General features: G+C 45.5%; 1 protein-coding gene across 1 annotated transcript; it reads left to right on the top strand.

Annotated features, from left to right (window-relative positions):
• The first annotated feature begins 5117 nt into the window (after positions 1-5117).
• LOC122391823 (flexible cuticle protein 12-like) lies at positions 5118-8539 on the top strand. The gene is made up of 3 exons (XM_043386121.1): positions 5118-5276; positions 5568-5750; positions 8034-8539. Exons 1-3 carry the CDS (start codon positions 5268-5270, stop codon positions 8295-8297), a joined length of 456 nt encoding a protein of 151 aa, XP_043242056.1. The 5' UTR covers positions 5118-5267; the 3' UTR covers positions 8298-8539.
• Positions 8540-12177: the final 3638 nt, after the last annotated feature.

Here is a 12177-nt window from a genome sequence, read left to right on the forward strand (position 1 = left end):
CCGTACCCTGGGGTACTTGACCTGACCTCAGAGGTCACCGGTTGACCTAGGACCTTAAAATCGGGTACCAATCTCTGCGTCTCGTAACGGCGCACACGCTCGTTTTTTCCGCGACGCGCTAGCTCCACCAGGGGCGAAACGGCGAGGGGGGGGGGTCGTACCCGCCCCCCCCCCCCTCGGCCGGCGCGTATGTAGAAAACCAATAGGTCCGGCGAGGGTTAACCCTATTCCTGGCGGGGGGCCTCAGGAGCCCCCCCCCCTGAGGTTTTTTGGTTATTTCTCCCAAACGCGTTGAGCTAGGAAGCTCAAATTTTCTGACTTTTCCTAAAAGGCTTCTACGCAACATGTCTGAAAATTTTGAGTTGATCTGACCTCAGGTCAGGTCACCAGAGGCGGTTTGGTGACCCTACCTCAGAAAAGTTTGCAATCACGCCAGAGCTAGAGTTTTTGACCGATCAATTTCTTCTCTTCAGGCTTTAGTTAGGGTACCAGTATGTGCAATTTGTATATCTCGGAATTTTGATATCGGTGACCTAAGGTCAGGTCAGTTTCGCGACCTCCCCATTATAAGTCAATGGGGGAAAAATCAACTCCCTGTTTTTACCACTAAAACGGGTCGGAATGGCCCCATATACCATACATGACTTCATATACGATCAACCTTCACTACCTTGAGGTCTGTTTTGCTGTTGGGCAGCTGTGAGGTCATGTGACGTCATCAAAGGTCACCAAAGGTTTTTGGCCAATAACTCCGTACAGGAACAAGATACAGACGCGTGGATGGTCTCATTGTGTTCAGCTCGTCAAGACGCATCGAATGATATACATGATGACCTCGAGGTCACGTGACCTGAGGTCAACCTTTGACCTTGACCTTGCGAGGTCAACATATATATCATTCGATGCGGATTGACGAGAGGATCACGATGATGCCCTTAGTTTGTTCCTATCTTGACTAATTCAAAAGTTATTCGAGAAAAACTCTCTCCATATCTAGCGCCGCCATTTTGACTTTTTCGACCCCTGTGACGTCATCTTTGACCTGACCTGAAAATGACCTTTGTAAAAATTGTAGATCTTGACCGTGCGTATCCGATGCCGTTTACCGTTTGTCGCTATCTTGCTTCGTTCTCGAGATCTCAGGGGGGCCGAATCGGCCCCCCCCCCCCCCGCCAGTTTCTTGTCCCGGCGGAGCCCGCCAGGAATAGGGTTAAGTTATTTTCATAAAAAAGAACAAATAAATGATCAATAAGATGACAGGACTGTAAACATTTTAATCGTAAAGTAGTCCAAATATTGGAATGAGCTTTTGCTTTTCAGCATCCTCCGATTCATCATCTTTATCATTTGAAAATTCGAGGTACATAAAATGTTTATCACGCGCTCAATGTTAACCCGCGCCCCACTGGGGGGGGGCTATTTATAGCCCCCCCTCCCGTTTTTCTGCAATAACTTCCAAACCGCTTGACGGATCGACGCCAAACTTTCAGTACCTTCGGCTGCATCAATTTGAAACCTTGTGTCAAAATTTGAACTTCGTAGCTACCATAGGTTGGCCGGAAATGACGTCAGAGTGACGTCATGTTCGCCCGATTTCGACGCAAAACATTGAACCACGGCAATCGCTCCCAAGAGCTCAGTTTTTAAGCTAGATCCAATTTCTTTGCATGAAAGCACTCAGAATTGACCGCGCTATCAAACTGCTATCTCGAATTTTCAAAATTTTGAAAATTTGGAAAATTTTATATAATAATATTCAAAATTTATATTTTTATATTTTTTTTCAAAAAGTTTTTGTTTTTTTCAAAAAACCGGAATATATGTGACAGAACGCATGATTATGACTAACTCTAGCAAGTTTTAGCTAAATATCTTCAAAAATGGCCAAGTTATACGCATTATTGCAAAAAATTCACAATTATTAATTTTTCAAATCAATTTTTCAGTACGTATTTGACATCGTACACCGATATAAATGGCACCATCGTCTTCCTGAGCTCAAACTGCATCCAATAGACACCTTTTTTGTTGAAAATTTTCAACTTCAAAATTTGACCTTTTTTGACCTGAAAGTGACCTGACCTAAGCTAAATTCGACTCAAAATGACCTCGAATGACACAGAAGACATCAAATTCGAAATCTATGGCCTAAATGGACCATAAAACATGTGTCACGTGACCGACGCATGATAAAATATTTTCGTGACCTGTGATGACCTGACCTTGACCTGAAAATCAAAGTAAAAGTTTGGTACCCTCAGGGTATCTAGAGCATCTGTTCAAGAGTGTGTGTACCAAAAATGAGCCTGATCTGACTTGTAAGACGGCGGCCAGAGCCCAAAATGTGAACAAACCAAAATGCTAATAATTTTTACTTTGACCTGACCTGTGACGTCATCGGTGACCTCGAGGTCAATGAAATTAGGTTTCGCTCGACAGTTTTTCCGGGGCTATCAGACGCCGTTTGAATTTTGACGATCGGCCCAGTAGTTTCGGAGTTAGGAGGGGGGCTATGAATAGCCCCCCCCCCCCCCCCCAGTAGGGCGTGTTATACACAGACCCCAGTGGGGCGCGGGTTAAGTGGGAATATAATACACGGCAGACACATCAATTTTTGACACTGAACATTTCATCCGTAAATGTTTTAGCATAATTTAAAGTTAAAAACAGCGCGAATGGCAGAGTGAAACAAACAACATCTTTCACCCATTTATATAACATGTAATCTGTGGTGCGCCAGATGCGCCATTAATTGTCAACCGCAGAAGGTGACATGTGACGTAACAGCATCAAGAGCATCTTTTTTTCAAAAACTTTTCAAAACAAGTTTCCTATCTTTCTTCCCCCATTTCTCTCAGGATATTGATTTTATGAGGCAATGGTATGCACCATAAATTCTGTGAAAATAGTTTGATCATTTTCATGCATTCTTAAAAAATCGAGTTCCCAACCCCATTCTATGAGTAAAATGACCCATAAAACATGTGTCGCACATGCCCTTTTCAATATTTTGTTTTTGGTGACCTGACCTGACCTGACCTGACCTTGACCTTGACCTCTAAATGATATTGTATGCAACGAATATTGTCTTGGTAGCCTAAGAACACGTTTTGGGCATTCAGTCTCAGTCCACTTGACTCCATTCTTCGGCAACTACGGTGCAAGGCCGTTACTGTAGGAACTTGCAATTTATACCCTTGACCTGACCTTGACCTTGACCTCAAACTTTAAATTAAGTACATGTTTTTAGTTGTTCGTGATGAGATCTTTCGATTGGAGTTTGAATTTTCCAAATCGGACCATTAGTTCGGGAGATAACAGGGGGGGGGGGTAAAATTTACCCCCCCCAGCCCCACGCGTTCGGATGGAGACCCCAGCCCCGCGCGGGCTAGACAACTGACGCCTTATCGCTGATTTTCGACAAAATGCGTTTTACTCGGTGTTATAGCGCTTTCCCTAGAAGCCCCGTGAACGGTGAAACATTTTATCTTTGACCTGACCTGTGACGTCATCGGTGACCCCGAAGTCAATGAAATTTGGTTTCCTTCAACAAATTTGACAGGGCTATCGAACACCGTTTGAATGTTCCGGATCCGTCCAGTAGTTTCGGAGATACGGGGGGGGGCAAAAAATGCCCCCCCCCACCGCGCGGAAGGTGGCCGGGAGGCCCACCGCCTGCCGGGTTAACCCGCGCCGGGCCGGGGGGGGGGGTGTTTGAACACCCCCGCCCCTGCGGTTTTTCGCAGATATCTCAAAAACGGCGGCGGGCACACCTGTTCATGCATTATTTAGGCACATGTTGTGAAAATTTCAGACCCAGGTCACCTTAGGTCAGGCAACCAGGTTACGCCAAGTGACCTCACCTCAGAAAAAATAAGAATGCTCGTCATAGCTACACCGACTGAACGATTGCCTTGAAACTTTCAGCGATTGATAAGAGCAACACTATCTATAAAATGTATATCTCGGAATTTTGATATCGGTGACCTAAGAAATTGAAAAGCGTCTGTTTTGCACGGACGCTATTCTAGACACTCTCAAACACCAAGATGTAGGTAAAATTGACACACTGAACCAGAAAATGGCAACTGTGACCCCTTGTTATGTCCCCGAGGTCATCTCAGGTCACGAACAGAATCTAATAGTTTTTCGCCAATAACTTCTGATAGAGGCGTGCTAGAGCGCTGAAAACGCCTTAGATGTGTTCGGCTCGACGTTGCGGATCGACTGATATGCAACATGACCTTTTCCGGTCGGGTCATGACCTTGACCTGAGGTCAAATTATTAAGTTGACTTTTCAAGGTCAAATTATAGTTCATTCGACGCGTCTCGACGAGAGGAACACGATGCTGGCAAAAGTAATGTCATGGCTCTTTTGAGGCAAAAGTTATTACTGAAAAACGCTTTTCGTAAAAACGGCTATTTTTTGGAGTTTTTGCCCTCTGGAGGCTAAACTGTTGACCTGAGGTCAAATCTGAGAGCGTTATTCAGAAAGTTCTGTAAAAGGGCTATCGAATGCGCTTTTCTGAAGCGCTGTAGCTCTATTGGTTCTCGAGATAGCCGTGGGCAGTTTCCAAAATGTTGAAATAGTCAACATTTTACCTTTGGTGACCTCTGGTGACCTGACCTTTGACCTGACCCAAAAAATGGCCGAATGTTTTCGTCCTTATTTTGGACGTTCTTTCGATTGCCGCCTACCGCGTGTCGCTACGTGGCCCAGGAGCCAAGTTAGAAGGGGGCTGTTCAGACCCCCCCCCCCCGGCCCGGCGCGGAATCTCAGAGCACCGGCCCGGCGCGGGTATCAAAATTCTGAGACATGGATTGTATACCCACATACTGTTATTTTTGTCAATCGCCTAAAGGCTCAAAGCGATCGTTCGTCGGTATAGCTATGGTATTGATTTTTGTCACTCAACACGCGGTACATTATTGCGACAACTGACAAGCCGTAAACGACATTATGTAGATACAGGACAAGTGCATCAGAGGATTAAAAATAGTAGAAATAGCGGCACTAGATGGCAAGAGAGTTTTTTTTGTGTGAATAATTTTGGAATTTATCAAGCTAGTTCTTAACTTAGTATACAATCGTGCTCCACTCGTCAATCCGAGAACGGTAAGATCGGCTCATCGGACTCATCTTACAGCTCATCTGCCACCGTTTCCTCACGGACCGGGCCGACCCTGAGAGCGGCCGGCTGGGCCTTATAAGCGGCTGAGCACTGCTGGACGGTATCAGTTCTCTGCTGACCATCTCACAGCCAACATGCAGATGGTGAGGATCCCGCTACCATGCGCTGCCGACTGCGGCAGTAGCCGTCCAGTGGTGGCTGTGAGGTTGTGCTGTGCCTAATTGTCAAAGGAGCTGCGCGCTTTGATATGAAGTGAGACAGCAGGACACGCATGAGTGCATTTGAACACAACTGATTTTTTCCACTTTAATTATCTATATTCTAAACATAAACATTATAATGAACAAAGTCCTGCATGAATAAAGCCGCGGTTTATTGCATGTGCGTTTCTCCAAGCCCGAATGCCTGAGCTGATGATTTTTTTCCATTGACAGTTCGTGGCTATCCTGCTGGTGGCGGCTGCCTGGGCGGCTCCGTTTGTGCCCGCTCCGTTCGTGCCCGTTCCCGATTTCAGCAGCGCCATCTACACCCCGGATGTGCGCGTGCTCAGCCAGCGGTTCGACCAGGTCCGGGACGGAGACTACGAGTACGGCTACGAGCTGAGCAACGGACAGCGGGTACGTCAGTTCTCCTCTTATGCTAAAAGTCGATCTCAGTGTTAACTTCAAACATTACTCACAGACTCTGCAAAATTAGAAACCGATATCATTTTTTGATGTTGCAGATGATTCGCACTCAGCGCTGCATTTTAGCATGTGGGTGTGCTTTAAATATTTTCTGTAAGTTTTCCTTGCAGCTCCATTACTCAACCAAATTTAAAAACATCGCAATGCGCAAAACACTTTGTCGTTAGGCGGCACGGGTGGACATCGATAGCAGCGCCTCTAGCGGTCACTAGCGAAAGCTGGGCTGTAGGCGATGAAATACCGGCTGAGTTGTCACACGTTGAATAGGTTTATAGACATCTGTCTTGTGAAAAAGTTGAACTTTTGCCTTCAATATTTCTACAGGCAATTTTAGGAGTGATCTTCACATCTGGCAAAACCGTTTATAGTTCGTTTTTTTTTTTCAAAAGGACGCTGGCTCAAAGTTCAATATCGAAGCTCTCACGTGAGTTTTGGCAGCTTCAGTGTCTGGCCAATAATTTCTTACCGAAAAATAATCGATTTCAAATTGTGCACGGTAAGTAGCTGGAAAATGTTTCTTAAAAATGAACATACTATGATGACGTCACTGGTGGCAGCAGGCACCCAAATGTCCGTGCAATGGGACAAGTGTCAACGAATTTGGGTGAAACTTAGTTTTTACTGTTGCCGAGCTTATAATCGAGTAAGCGGTTCCGTCCATGATAGTTATACGTTACATTGCAATACATGTTCGACAGCATGACGTCACTACTGTTCTCCTATTTGGTTCCAAAACGCACATATGGAAATTATCAGGAAGAAATCACATGTTAACCCACGAGCCGCTGGGGGGGGGGCATAAAGTTGCCCCCCCTTTACGTTTTGTGAAATATCTCCGAAACCTGATGAGCTACGAACGTGAAACTTGGCATAGCTTCAAATGAATACCTAGGCAATGTTTGAGGAAAGTTTGGTGGTTGTAGCACCTAAGATGACGTCACAGTGACGTCATAAAGTTTTGTCGTTTCCGATATGGACCGTTTCTGATGACGCTGAGCATGAAACTCGACTGTAAATGAACTAGACAGCACCTGCTGTCATCCTAAAACATCTTACTACACTTCCATCTAGTTTCTGACCAATAATCGGCCCTTTATATTTGGTCCCATATATGTGATGTATCGTGAGGAATATGAGAGTCGCAAATCTATAATTTCACTTATGACGTCACTGTGACGTCATTTCAAATGGGATCGACACCAAATTTGGACACAACCTCGGCTAGGTATTCAGGAAGATGTGTGCAAAGTTTCGCTTCTCTATCTCTTCGCGTTGCAACGATATCGTCGCAGAAGTAAAGGGGGGGCAACTTTATGCCCCCCCCAGCGGCCGGCGGGTGGCGCGGAGGCCCAGCGGCCGCCGGGTTAAAATTAATCGACGTTCGATTTTCTCAGGTTCAGTTTTTGCTCGTTTTGCTCGCTAAAACACGTGCTTGTTCGAAAAACATACTTGGAGCCAGCGTCCTTTTGAAAAAAAAACGAACTATAGATTATTGTATTCACTTCAAGCCTTCCTTATTGTTCTTGATGATGATGCTGGAACTATTTTTAATTAGTGTTTCTAGCTTTGTAAAGGAATATATTGTGCAAACGATGGAAAAACATAAAACTACGATTTTAAATGCAATTTTATCTAACAATTAATGGTAGATTCTTTCCACATAAAGGAAAAGTTGCATGCTAACTGATAATTCAAAGCTCTTGGGGTCAGATGTTTTCTTCTTTTCTTACGTCGCCCCAATGGCCGCGAATACACTTGTGATAGCGCCTATCGTTAAAAAGGTTAAAATTATAAAATTGGCCCCAAATATTTGCTAAAACGCTAGGTTTATAGACATTGCAATAAATAGTAAGAAAAGTACTCTCTCATGCTACCTAAAAGTAAATTCCGGATTCCAAAGAAAATAACTATTCGAGAAGCTTTAGGCATTGCGCTCATCAGCCATCATCATCTCAGAGAGCTGATGATGGCGTCATGCTGAATGAGCTCGAAAAGTTGTTTTCTTTTGAATCCCGAATATACTTTAAAGAGTTATGAGCGGTAGGTTATTTCCTTACAATTTATGACAAAATTGGTTTTAGATACTCAGTTTATGTACTTTGAAAGCGGGTTAACTGACAAATGCCTGCTGATGAATATGTGATGTAGATTGCGAAACAATCTACTTGTACCAGGAGCACGTCTAACTACAATGCAACTGAATTATTATTGCAGATCCAGGAGACTGGACGTGTCGATCGTGCCTCCCAGCCTCAGAGAGGAAGAATCGAGCAGCGGGGCAATTTTGTGTTCATCGCTGATGACGGCAACACCTACCGCGTCGACTACCTGGCCAACGAGGGTGGCTTCCAGCCGCAGGCCGCCCACCTGCCAGTAGCGCCGGCTCAGATTCCCGAGTATGACCAGCTGAGGCAGGAGCACCCGGAGCTCTTCTGGGCTGAGAACGCTGTGAATCTCGGCCAGACGCAATTCATCTAATCAATCATCAGCTCACCTCCTAATCGTCCTTGGGCACCAGATAGCATGTCTGTCATCAAAAACTCATTAGAGACGGGCCAAGTCAACAATAAGGTCAAGGCTATTTAATCCTCATCTAGGTACATAGATATTTACTACATAGATCCCTATCAACTATCTTTGCAATGCTGTTTCTGCTTACTGTTACTGAACTGATAAGTTGTCACCTGAAGGTGTTGGCAATACATTCGATGCAACTCTTCGATCTTCACATTTTGCCTGAAAGATCGAGCTGAAAGTCTGAATGTGATGGAACATCAGTCAAGGTGGTGCGATGAACATCGCAGACCTATGTATGTAGATGGAAGCTACCACTGGCCGGGGGTCTTGGTGACCGAGTGACGAAGCCCGTGGCCCCGCAGTTCGCAGTTTCATCTAGGAATGCATTTGTATTTTGTACATGCATTTGTATTTGTATTATAGCTACTGTCTGTTTTTCTTCTAAAGGACTCTTGCTCCAAGTATGTTTTCCGAAGAAGCACGTATTTAAGCCAATAAAAAAGACAAAAACTGAACCCGAGAAAATCGAACGTCGACTAATTTTAACCCTCGCCGGACCTATTGGTTTTCTACATACGCGCCGGCCGAGGGGGGGGGGGGGCGGGTACGACCCCCCCTCGCCGTTTCGCCCCTGATGGAGCTAGCGCGTCGCGGAAAAAAACGAGCGTGTGCGCCGTTACGAGACGCAGAGATTGGTACCCGATTTTAAGGTCTTAGGTCAACCGGTGACCTCTGAGGTCAGGTCAAGTGCCCCAAGGTACGGTTCAGTTTTTGGTGAATAACTTCGCAAAAACGGCCGCAGAGCGCCGATTTTGGCAGCATCGTGTTCGCCTCGCTCAGGCGCGTCGAATGATATACTTTTTGTCCGGGTCAGGTCAACTTGGGGTGTTGACCTCAACGCATTTTGTCGAGAATCAGCGATGGGGCGTCAGTTGCTTAGTACATATGTTGCTATGAGAGGTCACTGACATTACCAGGTCAGGTCACAGGTCAGGTCACCAAGGGTCACAGGTCAGGTCACATGAACCTAACTTTAGGTACTAAGGTTGTGTGATGCATGTTGTATGGCCAATTTTTCATTTCCAACTCAATGATGTTGGTTATAAGACTATCAGGTACGGATTAGGTCACTTTCTGGTGAAGGTCAGGTCAAGGTCAGGTCAAAAAAGGTCAAATTTTCAAGTTGATAGTATTGCATAAAATGGGTATTGATTCGATGCAGCTCGTCACGTGGAGTCTAATGGTGGTCTTTGTTTTGCGCTACGGGGTCTAGAATTGCTAAAAATTGAGTTTGAAAATTTTACGTCATCAATTTTGAACAGTTTTTTCGCTATAACTTCGCCAAAAAAGAGATATCAATCTCAAATTTGGTATGTGGATAGAAGGTGGTAAGGACTATCACATATATTCCGGTTTTTGCGAAATTCAAAAAACTTTTTAGATTTTTCGGCTATTATATTCAAAAAATCTTTTTTTTTTATTTTTAGGGTCAAAATCCAAAAATTTCAAAAATCTGAGATAGCAGTTTTGTAGCCCTGTTAATTCTACAGCTTTTATGTCCATATCGTTTTTCTGTATTTGCAAGGCTTAGGCCTGACAGCTCTTCCCGCGAAACCCTTTTTTGGGTCGAAAACGGCAGAACATGACGTTACTCTGACGTCATTTCCGGCCAACGTATCATAGCCTTTGGGAAAACTTTTGGTCACAATGTGTAAAATTGATGTCCGGGAGGGTACTGAAAGTTTGGTGACGATCGTCGCAGCGGTTCTGGAGATATATCGAAAAGTCTGGAGGGGGGCAAAAAATAGCCCCCCCCCCACCAGGGCGCGGGTTAAAACCATTGTTCCAATACTGACAGCTCTTCGTTTCGCACGTGGCACATGCATAAGGGGTTGCCTAAATGTATCGAAAATAGTCCAGTACTCGATAGAAGGAATGTAACTGGCCTACAAAAATTACCGCCAGTACAACGGTCATGGGGATGCTAAGATATAAGCTTCGCAAAAGCGTGACAACGGCCAGCCGGCCGGCCGGTCGCTCATACCAAGGCCCTATATACCCCTCATACTCGGAAATTTCTGCTATTCTAAGTAAGAATTCGCTCGCTCCGCTCGCTCTGTAACTATTCTATTTTAACCCTCGCCCGCACATGCCATTTTCCCATCCTAGAACGCACATGGGGGGGGGGGGGGTTGCCACCCCCCGCGCCATTTCGTTCCTGTTGGAGCGGCTTAGCGGTAAAGACCAAAAAGATTCTTTGGGAAGAGACAAATCCAATGATACCCAGTTTTACCTTCTCAGGTCAGTCATTGACCTTCCAGGTCAGGTCAAACTAAAAAATGTTGCTGTTTTGGGTCACCGTTGGATATCAAGTGCGCTGCTTATCAAATACCGATGACGATGCTGTTTTCTGGTGCCAAGCCAGCTAGAACCTCTTTGTCGCACTACCCGACCAGATTTTTGCTGCTGAGGTCATTTCAGGTCAAGTTAGGTCAAGGTCAATTATATGTGTTTTTATGTCTGTGTGTGTCTGTGTGTATACTGATGTGTGCACCGATTGTTTTTGGGTCTATATTACATGAAATCATGATCTGAGAAGCTTTTACCAAAAATGCAGTCAAAAAACTTCACAAAAGTAAATTCAGCTTGCCTAAAACGCAATTATCTTAGATGACCTAGGTTGACCTTGACCCTGACCTTGACCCCTGTACATCGTCGAACAGCATGTTCCATGATAGGTGGGAGGTAAGACTGGCAAAAAAGGCCGAAATCACTAGGGTGTCAAAAGCTCGCAAGGCCCATGGCAAACGCAAGATGTTGAGAATTGGCCATTTGGGTCATGACATGACCTGAAAAACAAGGTCATATCTCCGAAACCAAAAATCACAGAAATTTGAAAGTTTCAGTGGACATCAAGAAAGGATAAAAGAGCAGCTATACGAAAAATCAGCCTTCTAACTCTAAAAATGTTGAGTGCAGAGCAGAAAGACTACCTGTGGGGGGGGGGGTGGCAACCCCCCCCCACGTGCGGGCGAGGGGTAGACATCGCTCGCTCCGCTTGCTCCGCAATCACAAACAAGTAAACCTCATAAAAGGTGACGTCACAAGTGGAGAAAAGACCACGTGGTGCTAGTGAAAAAAAAAAATGTACGAAAACCTAGGACGTCTAGCAACCATATATCTCACCACATTATCCACTTTTTTATCACTTTCTTTGTCAGGGAGATATCTTGCAACGCATCTTTCTTAGTGTCTATTCCGCCAGCTCCTTCTGATCTTCCACTGCCTTTTCAGCATTATCTACTCCTTCATATAGACATACAGCGCCTTTATATGCCGGAACTCCCAGAAGATCGTGCCATCTCCTCTGGCTATGGCACCGTCCTTCGAATCGGGGTTAGCTGCGTTGGTGGTGAGGAGAGTGGGTCCCGAGGCCGGGACGTACGGCATCGTCATGGTCCACCTGAACCTTAAAAAGTTGGAGGATGTTTGCAGCGAGCCCACGCCCGGCCGAGGGACGTCAGACAGCACGGGCTCGGCGCGAGGCACCTGGAAGTCGATGACCGCGTAGTTCCCCCAATATAGCTCGGGGTATACCTTGAGTTGGTAGGTGTCCTCAGTACCAGCGTGTCGGAGGTGATCGGCCAGGTAGAGCATGGAGTGCTGTACGTCCTCGGTCAGCTCTGAGTTGTACTGGAACATCGTCTCACGGTCAAACGCCTTGCCCCCATAGCTTCTGAAGAGTCTTGTGTAGCCTTCGATCTTAGAACCCATCCTACAGGCCAGCAGGACTCCAGTGTTATTCAGCCATCCGAACATGGGGCTTATGTAGTCTCCGAAC

Source organism: Amphibalanus amphitrite, unplaced genomic scaffold (assembly GCF_019059575.1).
Source record: "Amphibalanus amphitrite isolate SeventyFive unplaced genomic scaffold, NRLGWU_Aamphi_draft 000456F_arrow, whole genome shotgun sequence".
Classification (NCBI taxonomy): domain Eukaryota; kingdom Metazoa; phylum Arthropoda; class Thecostraca; order Balanomorpha; family Balanidae; genus Amphibalanus; species Amphibalanus amphitrite.

Excerpts from the sequence above, each read along its gene's own strand:
- LOC122391823 (XM_043386121.1), top strand. Across the intron at positions 5,751-8,033 it reads AGCTGAGCAACGGACAGCGG|ATCCAGGAGACTGGACGTGT; the intron begins GTACGTCAGTTC and ends TTATTATTGCAG.